This window comes from Necator americanus, chromosome X, assembly GCF_031761385.1.
Source record: "Necator americanus strain Aroian chromosome X, whole genome shotgun sequence".
Taxonomy (NCBI): Eukaryota; Metazoa; Nematoda; class Chromadorea; order Rhabditida; family Ancylostomatidae; genus Necator; species Necator americanus.
In genome coordinates, this window is record NC_087376.1 from 13,680,118 (window position 1) to 13,698,587 (window position 18,470).

At 43.5% G+C, this 18,470-nt stretch overlaps 5 protein-coding genes across 7 annotated transcripts in view; 2 read left to right on the plus strand and 3 right to left on the minus strand.

Annotated features, from left to right (window-relative positions):
- The window catches only part of RB195_022919 (uncharacterized protein), a gene marked incomplete at both ends in the record, with an annotated part of 40,930 nt that overhangs the window by 15,158 nt on the left and 7,302 nt on the right, over nt 1-18,470 (minus strand). The window contains 3 exons of one of the 3 annotated variants that reach the window (XM_064210175.1): nt 6,983-7,050; nt 17,821-17,997; nt 18,071-18,159. In XM_064210175.1, the coding sequence (XP_064066056.1) occupies nt 6,983-7,050; nt 17,821-17,997; nt 18,071-18,159 (334 nt within the window). Of the gene's footprint in view, nt 1-6,982; nt 7,051-17,816; nt 17,998-18,070; nt 18,160-18,295; nt 18,338-18,470 lie in introns of those variants that run through there. The other 2 variants (XM_064210178.1, XM_064210177.1) reach the window with 2 other exon arrangements.
- Nucleotides 897-1,118, plus strand: RB195_022921 (uncharacterized protein; the record flags this gene model as incomplete). Its single annotated transcript, XM_064210179.1, has 1 exon — nt 897-1,118. The coding sequence occupies one exon, from the start codon at nt 897-899 to the stop codon at nt 1,116-1,118; it is 222 nt and encodes a 73-aa protein (XP_064066058.1).
- On the plus strand, nt 4,556-4,792 carry RB195_022922 (uncharacterized protein; the record flags this gene model as incomplete). The annotated part of the gene is made up of 1 exon (XM_064210180.1): nt 4,556-4,792. The coding sequence occupies one exon, from the start codon at nt 4,556-4,558 to the stop codon at nt 4,790-4,792; it is 237 nt and encodes a 78-aa protein (XP_064066059.1).
- RB195_022923 (uncharacterized protein) lies at nt 9,524-10,949 on the minus strand (the record flags this gene model as incomplete). The annotated part of the gene is made up of 3 exons (XM_064210181.1): nt 9,524-10,059; nt 10,206-10,533; nt 10,587-10,949. The coding sequence occupies 3 exons, from the start codon at nt 10,947-10,949 to the stop codon at nt 9,524-9,526; spliced, it is 1,227 nt and encodes a 408-aa protein (XP_064066060.1).
- On the minus strand, nt 11,025-13,814 carry RB195_022924 (uncharacterized protein; the record flags this gene model as incomplete). Its single annotated transcript, XM_064210182.1, has 2 exons — nt 11,025-11,329; nt 13,652-13,814. The coding sequence occupies 2 exons, from the start codon at nt 13,812-13,814 to the stop codon at nt 11,025-11,027; spliced, it is 468 nt and encodes a 155-aa protein (XP_064066061.1).

Consider the following 18,470-nt stretch of genomic DNA (forward strand, 5'->3'; position numbering starts at 1 on the left):
ACCACGCATCTCCCTCTTTAGAGGGAACACAGCCGGTTGGTCGCGAGGCTACGTGGCGCGTTCCCAGGTGGCGGATAGGGGCTAATCGCGGACCAAAAGCGACCTTGTACCTGCCCCGAGATGGGGGTGGATTCACGGAATGAACCCCCTGTTTCTGCTGTGGCTCATAATACTACCGTATCGCGCACGTCGGTCAAAAACCTGCAATCAAGTGATTGGGAGGTGCAAGGGAGGCGGTTAGGAGTCGCCTCCAACAAATAAGCTCCGTCTACTCCGGAAGAGCGCAACGTACTCCCAAAACTCATGGGACTAGAGGCTTGCAACCTGCCCATGGGTTTTAAATTTTTATACAAAACAGAGTAATAGAAAAGGGTCTCCTGATTCCGGAGGAAATCTTGGTATGGTAGCGCCAGGAAAGACAGGGTTCCAATAGTCACGTAGACTACCAAAACGGAAAAGGACTAGGATGACGATCTGTACTTACAACGCCCGAACGCTTACATGGACCGGCCATGGAGAGCTTCACAAAGGAACCCACTGCCTTAAATGGAATGGAAAGGGGGAGAGGCCTTCTGAGTCCATCATGACGACTAAGACCATCCATGGGAACTCCCAATTCCAGAAGCTCTCCTCTCTACGCTGGACGTAGAAGTCAGCCGGTGGAGGGTACCGTAATGAAGTAGACCACATCATCGTCAATAAAAGGTTCTCCCTGACGGACGTCGCTGTTGTACCAAAGTTCTATACGGGATCGGACCGTCGCCTTCTTCAAGGAAGTTTTTCTTTCACAAGGAGAGGAGAAAAGCGGCGAAGTTCACTAAGAGAACTCCCAGAATCGAATCATCATCGAGTGGGAACTATTCGCTTCGTTTGTCGGCTTTTGGGAAGATACCGTCATGGACAACATCGACGACGAATATGAACGGCTTGTAGAATGTCGTCACGACTGTACGAGGAAAGTGAAAAGTTTCAAAAGCACCAAGAGACGCTTGTTTCCGAAAACTCTAGAGCTGGTAGGTCAGCGTGGAGCAGCAAAAGCAGCAGGAAGAAGTGTTGGCAGAAGCTGCAGAGGCGAGACAGAGCATTCGCTACGCTCATCAGAACTTCGCCAATCGTAAAGCAACAATGACTGCTCTCCGGACCCCAAATGGAACAACTACAACATCGAGAAGGGGGATGGAAAAGCTCATTCACGACTTCTACTCAGATCTCTTCGACAGCCACGTCCACGTGCCTTTCACCATCTGAGGGAAGACGGACATGTCATTCCAAAGGTCCTCACTTCTGAGGTCCGACATGCCACCATGACGGTGAAGAATCATACTTTACCAGAATAGACTCGACAGAATCAAGCCTGAACATATAAAGTACCTACCGCCAGTCCTACTCAACACAGTGGCGAGGCTCTTAACTCGTTATCTGTCGGAATGCAAGGTTCCTATGCAATGGAAAACCAGCAAGACCGTGCTGTTGTACAAGAAGGGAGACCCACAAGACATCTGCAACTATCGTCAATCTGTCTGTCTTACTCTTACTGTCTGTCTCCTACAAGCTCTTCACAAAAGTAATCCTAAGTAGGATAGAAAGAACATTAGATGAAGGACAGCCATGTGAGCAAGGAGGGTTCCGAAAAGGGTTCAGTAATATTGACCACATACACACAGTTTCATAGAAAACTCATAGAAGTATCGGGAGAGTACAAGATGCCGCTGTGTCTCACTTTCATCGAATTAAAGAAAACCTTTGATACATTTGAGACCGAAGCGGTTATGGAAACTTTGGACAATCAAGGCGTCCCTACTCTCTACATAAGGATACTTCCTGGTTGTATAGCAACTTCACGACCAAATCTTCCCCATTCTACAATGATGTCATAATCGACGTGAAGAGAGAAGTTCGTCAGGGTTTTCTTCAAAACTGTTTAGTGTCACTCCTGAGAACGTGATGCGAGGATTGGAATGGGATGACATGGAAGTGTAAGTTCGCGGCTGCCTTTTACACCACTTTCTGTTCATGACATCGTTGTTATAACATCAAGCATCAATCAGGCGGAACGATGCCCCATTCGCGCTCAACGGAACATATCCGAATGCTCCAGCTATGTATATCTAGATCGGGAAATCAACATGATGAACGACCTGACCTCCGGGCTGAAAAAATTAAACGAGCGGCTTGGTGAGCATTCAAGAGCATCGAGTATGTAGTGAAGAGGACCAAAGAACATCCGGCTCTGTGCTCACCTATTCAACACCACCGTACTTCCTGCTTTGACCTATGCTTCGGAAACCTGGGCATTTCACAAGCAGGAAGAAAACGCGGTGAGCGTCACTGAACGCGCAGTTGAGAGAATGACGCTAGGAGTATCCCGCTTCACGCAATTGAGGGACAGGATTCGTAGTTCTCTTCTAGATCACCGATCAAAGATCAGAGATGCTGCCGCATATGCTAAGAAAAGCAAAATTAGGTGGGCGGACATGTGATGCATTTGAACGACAATCGTTGCACCAGAGCCGTAAGTGACTGGATACCACGCGACATCAATCGCAAACCGGACTTTCAGGATTCTTGCGCCACTCGCCTTTGTCCGAAAAATTGGAAGTGGGAGGCCTCCCTGGAAATTTTTGTCGTGGAATTAAAATTGTTTCTAACTCTAATTTTTCTTTACGTTTTTTGAAATATAAGCGTTGTTGAAAGATTTCGCAGTCTTCCTTGTAAATGTGTCGGTACTACATCTAAAGAATATTTAAGCTTGATTTCACATCTATATTCTTTCGTCACGGTTATGATTTAAAAAGTAATTTGAAGTTTTGGAGAAGATAGTTAGGGAAAAAGACGAGAAGGTTGTTCTCAGTAATGTACTAGCACGAAATGATGCAAAATCATTATAATATTGAAGATAAGATTCTACTTCAGATCAGCTGCTAATAAGCCGCTACTCCGTATGTAAACAGCCGTTTGTTTGTGTTCCTAATTTCTGATGGGTGCCACACAGAAGAGCAGAAAGTGTGCACTTGGGTGAAATGCTATGTATGCAATTGTCACGTAAGGCGTCAGTGGAAAACGCTCCACTCCTTTCTGGCGCACCAATCACAAGAAATCAGAAAGATGGGGTAGTACCAGTCCCACTCTATTTTTCTGCTCTACGGTGCAGGCGCACAATCTCACAACTGCTAGACTGATCTCTACAGAAAAGCACTAAGCCAGAGTTGAACACGTCTCACTGTATAAAGTAATTTCGTTTTAGTCAGGCACGCGGACATATAAACACACACAGACTAAGGCCATTGTTATAAAGCATGATGATATGATAAGGTTTAGCGTAGTGTGGCATGTAGGTAAGAAATGATGTCGATGATGAAAAAATTGTCATCACACCTGAGCACAGGTATTCTTTTGTCGTGGTACGTGCAACAGTTACTAATCAGTATCTGAGGAAGTGCCAGTCTATGGCGACCGCAAGAGATGCGGTTTGGAGTCGTCTCCAACAAATAAGCTCTATTTGCTCACTCCGAAAGGAACGCAATGCTCTTCTAAGAGCTTATGGTACTAGACGCCCAACCTGCCCATGAGCTTTGACATTATATGCACCTCACGGTAATAAAAAGATTTTTCTGATTTTAGAGGAGCGCCTCGTACGGCAACAAAAGAAAGAACGGGGTTGCAGGAGTCATCTATGCTACCGAAACGAAAAAGTACTGAAATGACGCTTTGTACTTATAACGCACGTACGCTTGCATCTGAAGCAGCCATTGAAGACCTTATTATTGAGATTAGAAAGATTAAGTGCGACGTCATCGGGCCGAGACCTCACCCACTAAACGCCATATATAAAACTGAAGAAGAATGATCTTAGGAACATACGACAGTAGAGGAATTGGTGGAGTTGGTATCCTCGTCAACACGAATATGGCGAGGAACCTTGACTCTTTCGAACAACTTACGACTGGATCGGGAACTCTTTGGTTGAGAAGATGTGGTACAACGCCAACTTTGATTATCTTCGTCGTTTACATTCCAAAAAAGGGGAAGTCGAAGCTTCCCATATGTACCTAAGGAAGTTCTACGGAGAAGACCATGCCTCCTACAAGGTTATAGTTGCTAATTTTAATGCCAAAACTGGCCCCACAAGAACGCTTGAAGAACTTCACATCGGGACCCACAGCCCAGAATGGAACGAACGGAGAAGTAGAGGTTTTTCGAGTTTATCGTAACAACCATGACCACCCATGAAAACACTGGATTTCTGAAGGACTCCCCTCTACGCTGGACGTAGGAGTCCTTTGTGGAGGGTACCATAGTGAAATTGATCACATCCTTCCTTCAGACTTCCTTCTGTTGTTGAGTGTTTTGGTACAACAGCGACTTCTTTCAGGCAAAACCTTTTACTGATCACATCATCGTCGGTAGAAAGTTTTGTCGGAAGGCAATCACCGTTATGCCAAAATTCTACACGAAATCGAATCATCGCCTCCGGAACATTTTCCTTCACATAGAGAGAGAGTAGAGAGCGAGGTTCAGGAAGAGAAGTCCCAAAACTGGCTGGGAACTTTTTGCTATGCTACACGGCATTGGGAAAGATTCTGCTATTGACAACATCGACGAGAAATACGATCGGCTCGTTGAACACCTCAACGACCGCTCGAGGAAGGCTGAAAGTTTTGAAACTATCAAGAGACGCCAGTCTTTGGACGCTCTTGAGCTGATAAGTGGAGCCTCACGAGCCGTAGACAACCAGGAACTCGCAATCCGAGCTCACAATACTCTACAGAGAGGCAATAAAAGAAGACCTTAAAGAGAGAAGAGCAACAGTATTGGATGAAGCCGCAAGAGGAGGAAAGAGCATTCGCTCTGCCCGCCGAGACTTCGCCAATCGTAAGACAAAAATGACTGCTCTCCGTAACCCAACTGAACTCGCAGAAACTGGAACAAAAATTACTGCACTGAGAAGGGGAATGAAGAAAATTATCAACGATTTCTATTCTGACCTCTTCGACAGCCATGTCCACTTGCCTCGTCACCCTTTGAGGGAAGACGGATATGTCATTCCTGACGTTCCTGACATGCTATCATGTCAATAAAAAATCGTTCGGGGAGATCCCCGTGACATCGAGAACGATCGCCCAATCAATTGCATATCCGACATCTACAAGCTCTTCACAGGAGTTGTACTTAATAGGACTGGAAAATGTTAAATAAAAGACGGTCATACATCCAAGCAAGGTTTCGAAATGGATCGAGCACATTGACCACACTCACAATGTTTCGAAACTTGAGGTATCACGAGAGTAGAGACGGAAGCAGTCCTGGAAACCTTAGAAAGTCAAGGCGTTTCTTTATACTCAGTAGTATAAAGATATTTCAAGAGTTGTGTAGTAACTTCACGACCAAAATTCCGCTATTGTACAAGAATATCTTAATGGACGTGAGGGGTGAGCTTCGACAAGGTGACATAATCTCGCCTAAATATATTATTAAGTATTCATGACCACTCTCGAGAACGCACTATGCAAAAGCTGGAATGGGACGAAATGGAAGTGAAAGATTGATGGTCGCCAGCTGCTGCTGACTTTGCTGATGACATCGTTCTGATATCATCCAGCATCAGACAAGCGGAACGATTGCTGACCGAATTCACGTTGATGGATCGGTCTTCAGCTGAATCTGCAAAAGACGATGTTCATATGAGACGGATTCGACTCGGATGCCTCGTTCAGGTTTGACGGAGTGAACATATCTGAATACGTCAGCTATGTATATCTCGGTCGAGAAATGAGCATGAAGGACGACCTGGCATCCGAGCTGGGTCGGAGGAAACGAGCGGCTTGGGGAGCGTATAAAAGCATCGACGATGTAGTGAAAAGACTAGGAATGCTCCGTTCCGTGCCCACGTCTTCAACACTACAGTATTTCCTGCTTCGGAAAGCTGAGTATCTCGCAAGCAGTTAGAATATAAGGTGAGCGTCATTGAACGTTCAATCGAAAGAGTGATGAAAGAGTGAGCATCCCTTTTTCGCAAGGGAGGGACGGGATTCGATGTTTCCTTCTATGTCAGCAATCCGAGATTAGAGATGCCGCCGCATTTGCTACAGAAAACAAAATAAGGTAGTCTGGACACGTGATACGTTCCAGCGACAACCGTTGGACCAGAGCGGTACGAAGCAGTCTGCGAAAAACAGATCTTCACAACGACGTGAGAGTTGTGGAAATACCACCAGCAAACTTCAAGTGTCGGCTGGTGCGTAATCGTGCGTATGACCGACTCTGCACAACTCCCAGTTGCGTGATTTGCCCGTATGGCAGAGAGGGTGATTGCACGGTATCAGGAGTAGTGTATCGTATCACGTGCAGGTTGCGCGGTGACGATTATAAAGAAAAAACAAGAGAAGTCCAGACTCTCCACCCCGCTCGGACACACCGTAGAATAAACCATCAAAACTCCGAAATAGAGGTTACTATACTATCGTTTGAGTTCGAGATCATAGCACGCAGAACACTGGAAGTATTTTGGATCACCGCCAAGTCCAAAAATGAACAGGGAGGATGAGTGCATTGCGATCACAAACGAACTAGTCCCATATCAAAATCTGCGCAGGTTTTGATCTACGGGGCGGGCAGTCAGGTCCCCATAAACAACTTGTTTATGGGGTACGTGGTGGTCTGTTGCGTTACCAAGTCTAACTAATGAGGTAAGCACTAGCCCAAGTGTTGCTGTTTGAGTTTGCCTACCGTTTGGATGTTTTTGTAGGTAATAAGGCGCTTGAGAAAATAATTCACTAATGGCTCTGATTTTTCCAGGTTCTGACGAAGAAGAAAACGCCGAAAAGTTAGCTGTTAGAAAATATCAATATCAATCTTGGCCACAGCTTAAGCAAACCAATAAAAAAGTCATCTTTGTATAGACATGTATGCTCATTCAACTCTTTTACGTTAAATGCAGGAATTTCTCTATTATTAACTATTGAACCCTCTCTTGTTTTCTTACCTGCAATTTCGATTTCCGGTGGATCTGGTAAACAGTTCATTCTTCTCACCGCCACTTCGTATGATATGCTGAAAGAAACCTGCTAGGTTATGAAGTTTGTTCACAACAGAGAAAATAACAAACAAATAATTAGCGCAGCAGTTCGTTTCGTAAAAGTAAGTTTCCAAATATGCATTTCCTCAGATATTTGCTAGTTGTATCTCTCTACAAAGTCAGCATCATTGAAGACTCGAATTCAGAGGTTATTATTATTATTCTTAAGTTTCATAAGCAACTTTTAATCACCGTAATTCTGCTTCTGCTTGTGATGGTTGATGAACATGACAAGTTATTGAGAAATGCTAGGGCTTAGTTTTCAACTAACCATTGTTAGCCAAAGGAGTTTCGTGGAGGATTTGTTGTCTTACACTGCAAGGTGGTCCTGCTATCGGCGCAGGTGTTCAAGATGTTAGAGCAATTCTCTCTGTAATCTCGCAAACGGAGCAAAGGGATTACGAGATGAAGTGAGTGATTAAAGGCAGCATACCACGAATCTGAGGTGGTGCGGATTTCAGGTGGAGTATTTGTACACGGGATAGTAGACTATGAAGAGGGGTGTGATTCCGTCCATTTCTTCCTAATTGCCGTAAAAAATAGCCTGGAAGATGCGCGCGTGCACAAGGCTGGCGCGCTCCAACCGAACTCCTTGTGGAAAATAATGCGCCGGAACGCTCGAAGCCGTATCTTCCGGACCGTTTTCTACGGCAATTAGGAAGAAGTGGGAGAAATCACTTTTCTCTTTATAATGTACGATCTCGTATACGAATACTACATCGGAAATCCGTACCACTCCAGATTCGTGAGATGATGCTTTTAAGTAAGTGAGTGAGTCGACGATTTTCAGAAATATTGCTTTGGGCTTAACAAGGAATTTCATTCCAAAATTTCAAAGCCGAAAAGTAATACGCGTACACAAAATAACAATCGCAAAGAAGTTTGTGGGTTCTGGAAATGACAACTATGGCTATTTTGCTGCGGAAAAGCCTACGTACTTAAACAAATGAAAACTAAGAAGTAAAAGAGAATAAATATTGAGTAAAATCATGCTATATAATAACGCGGTTAGTCCGTGTGTGTATATGTGTGTGTGAGTGTGTGTGTGAGTGTGTGTGTGCGTGCGTGTGTGAGTGTGTGTGTGAGTGTGTGTGTGTGCGAGTGTGTGTGTGAGTGTGTGTGTGCGTCTGTGTGTGCGTGCGTGAGTGTGTGGGTGTGACGAAAATACTCCATAATGATGCCAAAACTCTGCGTTGGTGAGGTGCCGAACCATCGCCATGCACCTGGTAGGCGACCACTCTACCTCTTCACTGTTGTCCAAAGTTAGGCATGTATGTTGGCTTTGATAAGGCAAGTTAGTTTCTCTATATATCTCAAATGTTAGTGAGGGTCATTAAACTTTTACGTGAACGCATACTTCCAAATTTGCAAACTATCATGCTGTATAATAACAGGCGTATTCTGTCATGTCTGTGCGTCTGTGTATTATATTATATATTATATTATATGTGCAGGGCGGGTGTAGTGTAGCGGTTACAGGTTCCGCTTCCTGCAAGACCGATCGGAGGTTTGAATCCGCCTTAGTGCTCAACTTTCACCTTTCCGGGGTCGATAAATTGGTACCAGACTTGTCTGGGAGGATAAAAACACTGACTTGACACATCGGCTAGCCACCGCAAGTCATTGTGTAGGCCAGTTACACGTTCGTGAACCTCAAACGATTTCTGAATTGAATCAAACGTGGGGGCGCATCCTAAGCGGATTGATTAACGCCAAAAACTTTAATTAATTTTTTTAATCTATGTGCGTTATTTTTATCACTACGATAGTGATATCCACGTCTTCATGTTAGCACATCATTCCTTGCTAATGGCTGAGAACGGAGGAAACTCATACTCCGAATGATGTTTCCAAATTGTGGAGGTTTGAGAGAAACATAGATGTGAAATTAAGATTGATTGTTCTCCAAATATAGAACTGTATTTATAGAGAACCAAATATATTTCATTTATGCTTAGATTTTCGGGTAAAAAAAAATTGAAGAAACCGTTGATAGAAAAAAAACAATTCTAACATTACAAAAATTTCGCTACTGGTATTTTTTACCAGCTTGAACGTCCGGCTAAAGCCGGACTTCAGGCTTATTTTGGTGTTCGCTTCGCTCGCCTTCACCTATCAGTAAGAAATAACAGTAACGACATTCTTTGGAAACTAAAATTGCTTTTTTCTATCAACGCTTTCTTCAATTTTTTTTTAACCCGAAAATATAGGCATAGATGAAATAGATGAAAGATTTTATGGTTTTTCCCTAAACGCGTCGGTTTTATATTTAGGAAGGATAGAACTTGATTTAACATCTATGTTCCTCTCAAATCTCCACATTATGGAAACATTATTCGAATTATGAGTTTCCTCCGTTCTCATCTATTAGCAAAGAATGAAGTGCTAACATGAAATAAATAATCACTACCGTAGTGATTATTCATTATCATTCATTGATCACCTTGATCACCTTGACTCCCGTTGATCTTCGAACTGGTCGAGTGGGCGCCAGTAATTCTTCCATTTGTTCCGATCGCGTGCCAGAGTAGCCCAGTGGTTTCTCCTTTCGCGTGGGACACAAAGAGCATCAAATTTTTCCTTCAAGGACTTCGTGAAGAAGTCTGACCATCGGGTCGGCGGTCTTCCTGTAGTGCGCTTAATATCGCGGGGAACCCAGTCGCTCACGGCTCTGGTCAAACGGTTGTCGTTGAAGCGCATCACGTGTCCGACCCACCTTATTTTACTTTCCTTGGCAAATGCGGCGGCGCCTCTATTCTTCGATCGCTGACGTAGGAGAGAACTTCGAATCCCGTCCCTCACTTGCGTGAAAAGGGATACACCTAGCATCACTCTCTCAATTGCGCGTTCAATGACGCTCACCGCGTTTTCTTCCTTCTTGCGAAATGCCCAAGTTTCCGAAGCATAGGTCAAAGCAGGAAGTACGGTGTTGTTAAAGAGGTGAGCACGGTGTTCCTGGTCTTCTTTACTACATCCTCGATGCTCTTGAATGCTCCTCAAGCCGCTCGTTTCATTTTTCCAGCTCGGAGGTCAGGCCGAACATCAACCTTCACTCCCATGTCGTCTCAATCCAACTTTCGCATTGAGTTCTCGAGGGTGGCTGTGAATATTTTGGGTGAAATTGCATTACCCTGTCGGAACCCCTTCTTCACGTCAATGATTATGTTCTTGTAGAATGGCGAAATTCCGGTCGTGAAGTTACTGTACGACTCTCGAAGTACCTTTATGTACTGAGTGGGGACGCCTTCTTTGTCCAAGGCTTCCACGACCGCTTCCGTCTCAACTGAGTCGTCGTCTCGTCGATATTGTCCATTGCGGAATCTTCCCAAAAGCCGGCTAGCGTAGGGAAGAGATCCCAGTTGATGATAGTCCTGGGATTTCTCTCTCTGAACCTGGCGGCTTTCTCTGCTCTCCTTATGAAGGAAAATCTTCCTCGGTGGAGGCGATGGTCCGATCCCCTATAGAACTTTGGTACAACAGCGACGTCCGTCGGGCAGAACCTTTTACTGACGATGATATGGTCAATTTCATTACGGTACCCTCCACCGAGAGACTCCCACATCCAGCACAGGGAGAAGGGCTTCTGGAATTGCGAGTTCTCATGGATGGTCTTAGTCGTCATAATGAACTCGAGAGCCTTCTTGCTGTTCACTCCATTGTAGGCCGTGAGTCCCGATGTGAAGTTCCTCAGGCGTTCTTCTTGGGCGAAATTTGGCGTTGAAATCCCACATATGACCTTGTAGAAGGCATGATCTTCTCTGTAGAACTTCTCCAGTTCCATATAGAAAGCTTCGACTTCTTCTTCTTCGTAGCTTGATGTTGGAGCGTAAGCGACGAAGGTAGTCAAAGCTGGTGTTGGACCACATCTTTTCATTCGCAGATGTCCGATCCGGGTTGTAAGTTGTTCGAAAGGGTCGATGTTCTTTGCTATACTTGTGCTGACGAGGACTCAAACTCCTCCAACACCTCTACTTTCGCATTTTCCTAAGAACAGTTCTTCTCCAGTTTCATATACGGCTTTGAGATGGTGACGTCGTCTCGTCTCGATCAGTCCGATGACGTCGTACTTAAACTTCCTGGTTTGCATCATCAGATCCTCGATGGCCGCTTCCGATGCAAGCGTACGTGCGTTATAAGTACAGATCATCGTCCTAGTCCTTTTCCGTTTCGGCAGCCTATATGACTCCTGCAACCCCGTCTTTCTTGGCGCTACCGTATCAGGCTTCCCTCCGGAATCAGGAGACTTCTCTGTTACTGTGAAGTGCGTAAACTTTTAAAACCGATGGGCAGGTTGCAAGCCTCTAGTCCCATGAGTTTCTGGGAGAACTTCCGTTCTCCCGGAGTGGACATGTGGAGCTTATTTGTTGGAAGCGACTCCAAACCGCCTCCTTTTCACCTCCCAGTCACTTGATTGCAGGCTTTTGGCCGGACCGACGTGCGGGATACAAGGATGTCATAAGTCAGTCCTGGCTCAGCAGAAACAGGGAGTCCATCCCCTGGATTCACCTGCGTCTCTGGGCAAGCACAAGGTCTCTTTTGGTCCGCGATTAGCCCCCTATCCGCCACCAGGGGACGCGCCACATAGCCTCGCGACTAACCGGCTGTGATCTCTCTAGTGAGGGAGATCATTCATTATATTCATTATTTATTCATTATGAATATCACTATCGTAGTGATAAAAATAACGTTCTACGTCAGATCGCGTAAACGTTGGCTACCATGTATTGTATTTAAGCAGTCGTTAGCAAGTGCTTTTCCTCTTCTTGAAGAAAAGATGTTAGCAGAATTGGGTGACATGCTGGGAAATGCGAAGGAACCACAGAAACCCATGCTACTGCGTTGGGGCACAGCTATCTGGCTCCGGGGCGCGAATTCGACGCCACAATACCCATCTCACCCAATTTTACCGTCTTGGAGGTCCAGTGCACCAAACCGACGCCATAATATTCCCTCTCTTTTTGGGATTTCTTGACTGGGACACGCACATACACAGACGCACATACGCGACAGAATAAGCTCGTTATTATATAGCATGACAGTTTGCAATTTTGGGAGTATACATTCATATAAAAGTTTATTTACTCTCACTAACATATGAGAGAAACTAACTTGCCTTATCAAGGCCAACATACATATTGCTCTATATTCTATATTGCTTTAGACAAGGGTGAAAAGGTAGAGTGCTCGCCTGTCAGGAGCATGGCGATGGTTCGGCACCTCACTGCTGTAGAGTTTTGCATCATTATAGAGTATTTTCGTGACACACACGCACACACACACACAGACACACACACACACACACACACACACACACACACACACACACACACACACACACACACACACACACACACACACACACACACACACACACACACACACGGACTAAGCGCGTTATTATATAGCATGATTGATCAGTGAAGGCGAGCGAAGCGAACAACAAAAAAGGTCTGAAGTCCGGCTTTAGCCGGACGTTCAGGCTGCTGAGGAATAACAGAGTATGAAGGAATGGCAAAGAGCTCAGTTACAAAGCGTACTCGAGAACCAACAAAGAGACGTTTAAAATGCGATAACACTATGATGAAAGTGAAATGACTACCATAAAATAAGCATGAGGAAGGGAGTGAAAAAAGCTTCTCTGGCTTTCAACACAAACTTTATCGCCTAGTTTATTCCTTCTCCCGTCATCTAGAGCTCCGACGGCGCCTGCGACAGTGCAAGGTAGAGCTGTCAATGGAAAAAGATTTGATTGATTGGTAACTGTCCTATAATATCATCCTACTGCAGTGATATTGATCGGCATGTCCTTCGAACAAAAATACAACTCTACAGCAAGATGGGAAAGAACATCGGTTGTGGGCAGCGAAAGAGAAAATAACTCGTCAACGATTGCATCTCTGAGAACTCCTTGTTTCAAGCTGATGAGCTGATTGAGAATGACGCAAAGGTTAACTGCAACCTGCTCCTCAGTCCACGAACCAGCGCGCCACCTGCCTTGTGGACGACAAGCTTGGATCGAATTCCGAAAGCAACCAATGAATTTCTTGGAGAAAGGACTTTGAGCTCTGATCCGAATGCGTAATACATTAAGTGAAATAACCGTTTGCAGAAATGTCTATCAGGAGTATTTGCGCGGACACAAACAGATGAAAATTCTGTGAACAGCACAAAGAAGGACAAGTCTAAAAAATCTGGGAGGGATCTTCACAAACGTAATGTTTCTTGCTAACAGCCTTGCAGAACGGGGTTAGAATTTGCACTTCTTCTGGCCGTAAGATGGGATTAATTTTGAAGACTTTCCACTCGAAACTTTTTCGTTTGTCATAAGAGACTCGCGAAACAGAAACGTGAACATAAGTAGACTTGCGAATTTACTTTGTTAGTAACAACAGTCGGTCAGAGGGACATTGTTAAAGATTTGAATGCTTAATTAGAACAGCTTTTTGAATCTCTTTCCCACAGCTGCCGTCGTTCTTCACCATACAGACTAGATAGCAGAACTTGCCCACACGTCCAACTAGTTACTCGTTCACCCTTATTCCCGTTGATGGTCTCGCGAAATCCACGTCTGCTTACATATATCAGGACCAAGTCGTAAACTGGAGGCTGCAGGAGGTTTCGATACAAGGTCGATGACAAGTTGCAGCTTCGCGGTGCTTAAAACGAATATCACTACGTAGTCGACGTACTCGGGATCGGCCTGGGGGCTCACTGGTGGTTGTCCTTCGCATGATGCCATCAGTGGCGAAGTTGAACACGAAGGGTCCTGTCACCGCCTCTATTCTTATTCCGGTCACCACATCAAAAGTGGAACTACATACGGGTAGTGTTCGAACAGCAGGAGTTGTTCGATCTTTATCATCGATTAGGTAAACGAACTTTCCTGGAATACCATCTGCGCAATGCACGTTAAAAAGACGTTACCGATGAGGTGAGTGAAAGCGGGAAGCTCATGGGAGCGTATTGTGTACTAGTGTGCAATATAAATTATAGAATAATCTTTTAAACAGAGCGACTTTTTTGAGTTGCATCGAAGGAGTATTTTTTCCACCGAACAATAGAAAGACTGGAAGTCTAATAAAATGATTAAAGAAAAGAGTAGATAACTCAGGAGAGTATATTTCAGAACAAAAAAAATTCTATTTACTTTAATTTCGAAAAAATAAAGGAAATATGAAGTACTGCAACATTTATGCGATTTCATGATAAGCCTGCCTTTAGAGTTCTGATATCTTGCAGTTCTTATATTCGTAATCACTTCTGCTCTCCAATTTCTTTTTTATTTTTTCATCAGTGTGACTCTCCGTTCAACAACTTCAATCGCTTACATTTTGTTTTTGCTCTCGACTGACATACCTTTCACTTAGGTAGTGTTGTTAGTCGTTTCAAGATTGTAAAAGTTGGTGAAAGTTCTGCTCTATGTTTTTCATTCCCGTTCTTCTGCTCAATTTCTAATTTAGAATGACTCTTGCATCCATTATGGATATCGTGACGATACCTCTCAGCTTTTGTAACGGAAGAACCATTTAATTTAACCACCATTGCTACTTTTCTTTCTTTCATTTATTTTTATTTTTGCCGCACGCATTTACTGTGTTATAAACAAAGGAAGACCAGATCACCCACCTAGTGAGCTGTCGTAAAAACCTCATGTTCAAAAGTCTTGTTCTACATTCTCTCTCAAAAGTGTTGAAAGCTTCAGCCGATTGGCCGCATTCCACCACCCGTAATAAGTCATGTACGTCATTGTTGGAGAGACAGTCACACTGTGGTATTTCATACGCGCTTGTCTGGACTTCTGCAAAGGAATGAGTGTGGCCACGTTCATACTTGTGAACTACATCCTTTCTCCTATCTATTTGTTGAGAGGTCCAGATATTGTCAGTTTCGTGATGCGTTGTCTGCAAATTGATTTATCTTCTATGGCTTTTTGACCATTTTCAGAACATCAGGAAAATTTCCTGACGTTCTGATTTAATGATGTGGTTTCCACTGCTCTAACTTCTTGTGGCAAGTTATAGTTACGTCCTTCATATATAATAAAGGCTACTTGAAGGAAAAGTGTCCCGAAGATGGGCAGCATCGTTTTAATTATGAAAAAGTACGTTTCCGCTATGAAGCTGTCTCGAGGATTTTGGGTGGGTGGAAAGCTGTTTTTCTTATAGGCATGGGCGAGCAAACCGCAACGCTTATGCGCAAAACGATACGATAAGAGAAGAATAGCCAAGATACCCATTTTAGGTTAGCAAAAGGCGATAAATAGCCGGAGAAGATTTGCTTGGGAATTGAGCGCTTTTTGTTATGTATAACACTTCAATTTTTTGTTATGTAAAACAGTTCAATTTGCATTTTGTTTATCAAAAAACATTCTCACTTGCTTAGAACTATTTCTGTTGACGTTTGTAAAGCATAACAGCTCAGTGTGGTTTTCAAGAGCCAAGTTGCGAGAAATTTCGTCTCTTCTTGCAAAAGTATACTTTTCGTATCTTTCACAGGTAATTCTTTCATTTGAGAGGGAGATCGGATTTCTGCTTTGGGGTACCTCAATGCCGAAGTTTCCAAACATTGTCCTTGAATCAACTGAAGGAGTCCATTCATGAAGAGATCGAAAGAGTTTCGCTCGACATGGTAGTGAGAATGATGAAAAATTCCCATGAACTGTTTCAAATGCGTGTCAGCTGTCAAGGTCACTAATCGGACGATGTAATTGTTTAAACTTTGAGTAAAAAATTACATTTGGGAAGTAAAAGGATTTTAGTGGCACAACGTACCATTTTTCAGTCATCTTTGAAAAGTAGGAGTTATTTCTGTCGCACCGTGCATTGTTTTCTTTCTACCATTTGATAATGAATAAAAAATTCTACGAAAAACTGTGTGTTTAAAACCTGCTCAAAAAAATTTGCACAATGTTCATTGAGCGATATTGTATTATTTTTTAACAACAAAGAAGCAAACATGATATCAACCAAAAGAGAATTCGGAGAACACGGTGTTGTTCTTTGTTCCTTTTGATCATGTCATTTCGCTGGACTTTGGCTTTTCTTGGTCGATTCGGTGAGACTCTGGACATGGCTTATGTCGATGTTTTTGAGCAGTACTTGATTCTACTGATCAGGAGTTGGTTTGTTTCAGCACGAAAGTCCTTCGCGGACACCATACCATGCGAATGATCATCCAAGATCCAGTCACGGACAAGGAAGATCCTTATGAAAGGCACACATTTGGCCTTGGCAGTGTCTTTCTGGGCTTTCGTTTGACCCGGAATCATCTTCTTCTAGTAGCTGTCACTTCGTTTGTAAGGTCCAGTTGATTTTAAAGATGATCCATACTTCTTGGCTGCTTGGTCAAATGTCGCGTCGATTGTTGAAGTCCTTGTTCAGCTTAACATTTTCTTGCTTATAATTTTTGCAACCCTACTCTCCCCAGGCTGTCTAAAGGGTTGTGGTTTCTTACTCTCAGCATCCTTGAAAATCTGGTGTATAGTTCACTGCGCCAATCCCTCGGACATAATTGCCTCACAATGAAGGATTTGCAAAGATGCGCATGTTTTTCATAGAAGTTGCACACCCGTATTTTTATGGCGTCATTTTTAGAGGCCATTTTCTAGAAATTTAGGCATCAAGCAAGCAAATGCAAAAACGGAGTGGGTCAGCAAGATGAAGAGAATCTCATAATGCTAAGCATTTTGTCACTGACACGTCGGCACTGTTTTGAACGTTTGAAAATTGTGCAAAGTTTTTTTCAACAGGTGTTACTGTCGTGGAAGAACAGAGTAACAAGTGTCACTTATCCTTGAGGTGAAATTGTTTGTGAGTTAGGGCCGATTCGCAGCTACAAATATAGAGGAATAATTTTTCGCGGTAGTTTATTAGTCTGTTGTAAACTAGATGAAATGGGGCGACTTGTAAAAAGAGCGAAAAAATACTTTTTGAAAAAAAACAGAAAGTCGTGTTGCTTTCTCTCTAATAATTATTATTATCAAGACCTTGTCATTCTAAGGCGATTTCAGATTCTAAAACCGCCCTAGAGCCAGCCAAATTTTAAAACCTTCTAGAGTCAACACGTTGGTACCGACTCCTTTGAGAGAGTAAAAATACTGGCTAGTTTCATCGGCAGGACCTCGCTAGTCATTGAATATGCTGCACACGTCTTCATAAACCTCAAACGACTTCATACTTCTTACTTCATAAACCTAGGAATTAAACTCGAACGCGTAAGTGCATCCCAAGGGATTGATGAGCACTGTTATGCACATTACTATTTTCACCTTAAGGCCCCACAGTTTGACCACTCATCTGAAAATCCATAACCTCACGCGTGCACCAGCAACCAAAGTTCCATAACCATTTTTCCGAGCGGACTTTTGTGCCTAATATTTGCAGATCCTCTGAAACTACTGCATACTGCAAGACATTTTTTTCCTCTGCTTTCTTCGGAAATAAATCTTTTTGAGGCCTAGAAAGAGATGTTGAAGGGATGAAAGTAAATGTCAACACGCAACTTTCTGATTGAGTATTTCAGAGGAAAAAGTGGAAGGTGTTTGATTTTTTGAGTTATTCGTCCGAGCACCTGGAGATAAGAGGACGTAGCTAGAAAAACGAAGAGCAATGCACTGTTCTTGCTTTATTACTGTTTATTTATTTTTGCTTGTTCGTTCTTTTCATAGGGTGAAATTAGAGGTGCAACCCTAAGTGACTTCCCAGGGGTATTTTAGTGTTTTGCAGCTACACAGGAAGCAAACTTACATTTTTGGCTCCTCACTACTCACTACTTTCCTTATGTTAGCAATAACATCGAATGAAATTTGGCGTCCATCGCGCACCACTTCTCCTCCTGTAACTGCTTCGCCGGGTCCAATTGGCGTAACTCCAACAACTTGAGAAAATCGTAAACCTTCGAATGTACAACATTGGAGAAGCAGCCTTAAAGTGTCATAAGTAGTAAAAACGGACAGGTACATTCTACGAACAATGCAAGAAGGACAGTGATACTCACGGTTGGCGTGGGTGATCAATATATTCAATTCCACCAACCCACTGATTTTTTCGAGAACACGCTAGCTGGTCGAATTCCTCAGAACAGTTCTGCGTAATTCAGTGCATAACGTGTAATTCTTCGAGTTGTGAAATCTAGTGCATAGTAGCTGTTTGGGTTTTACTCTTTTCTTTCAAGATTCATAAGAAGATATATCTGTAAAGCCGGCGAAAAAACGTGCCATACCAGGGTGATATGAAGAGTCCTCGTTGAACTCTTGCATTGAGCCTGTCCATAAAAAGCTTCTTGCTTCTCATTCTTTTTTCGTATATGATGTGTACGTGTGGGATACCGCTGTCTCAACAAGGTTCTTTCTCATTAATTCTGTTGTTTTTCTCCTAGAGCGCCTCTAAGATCTTGT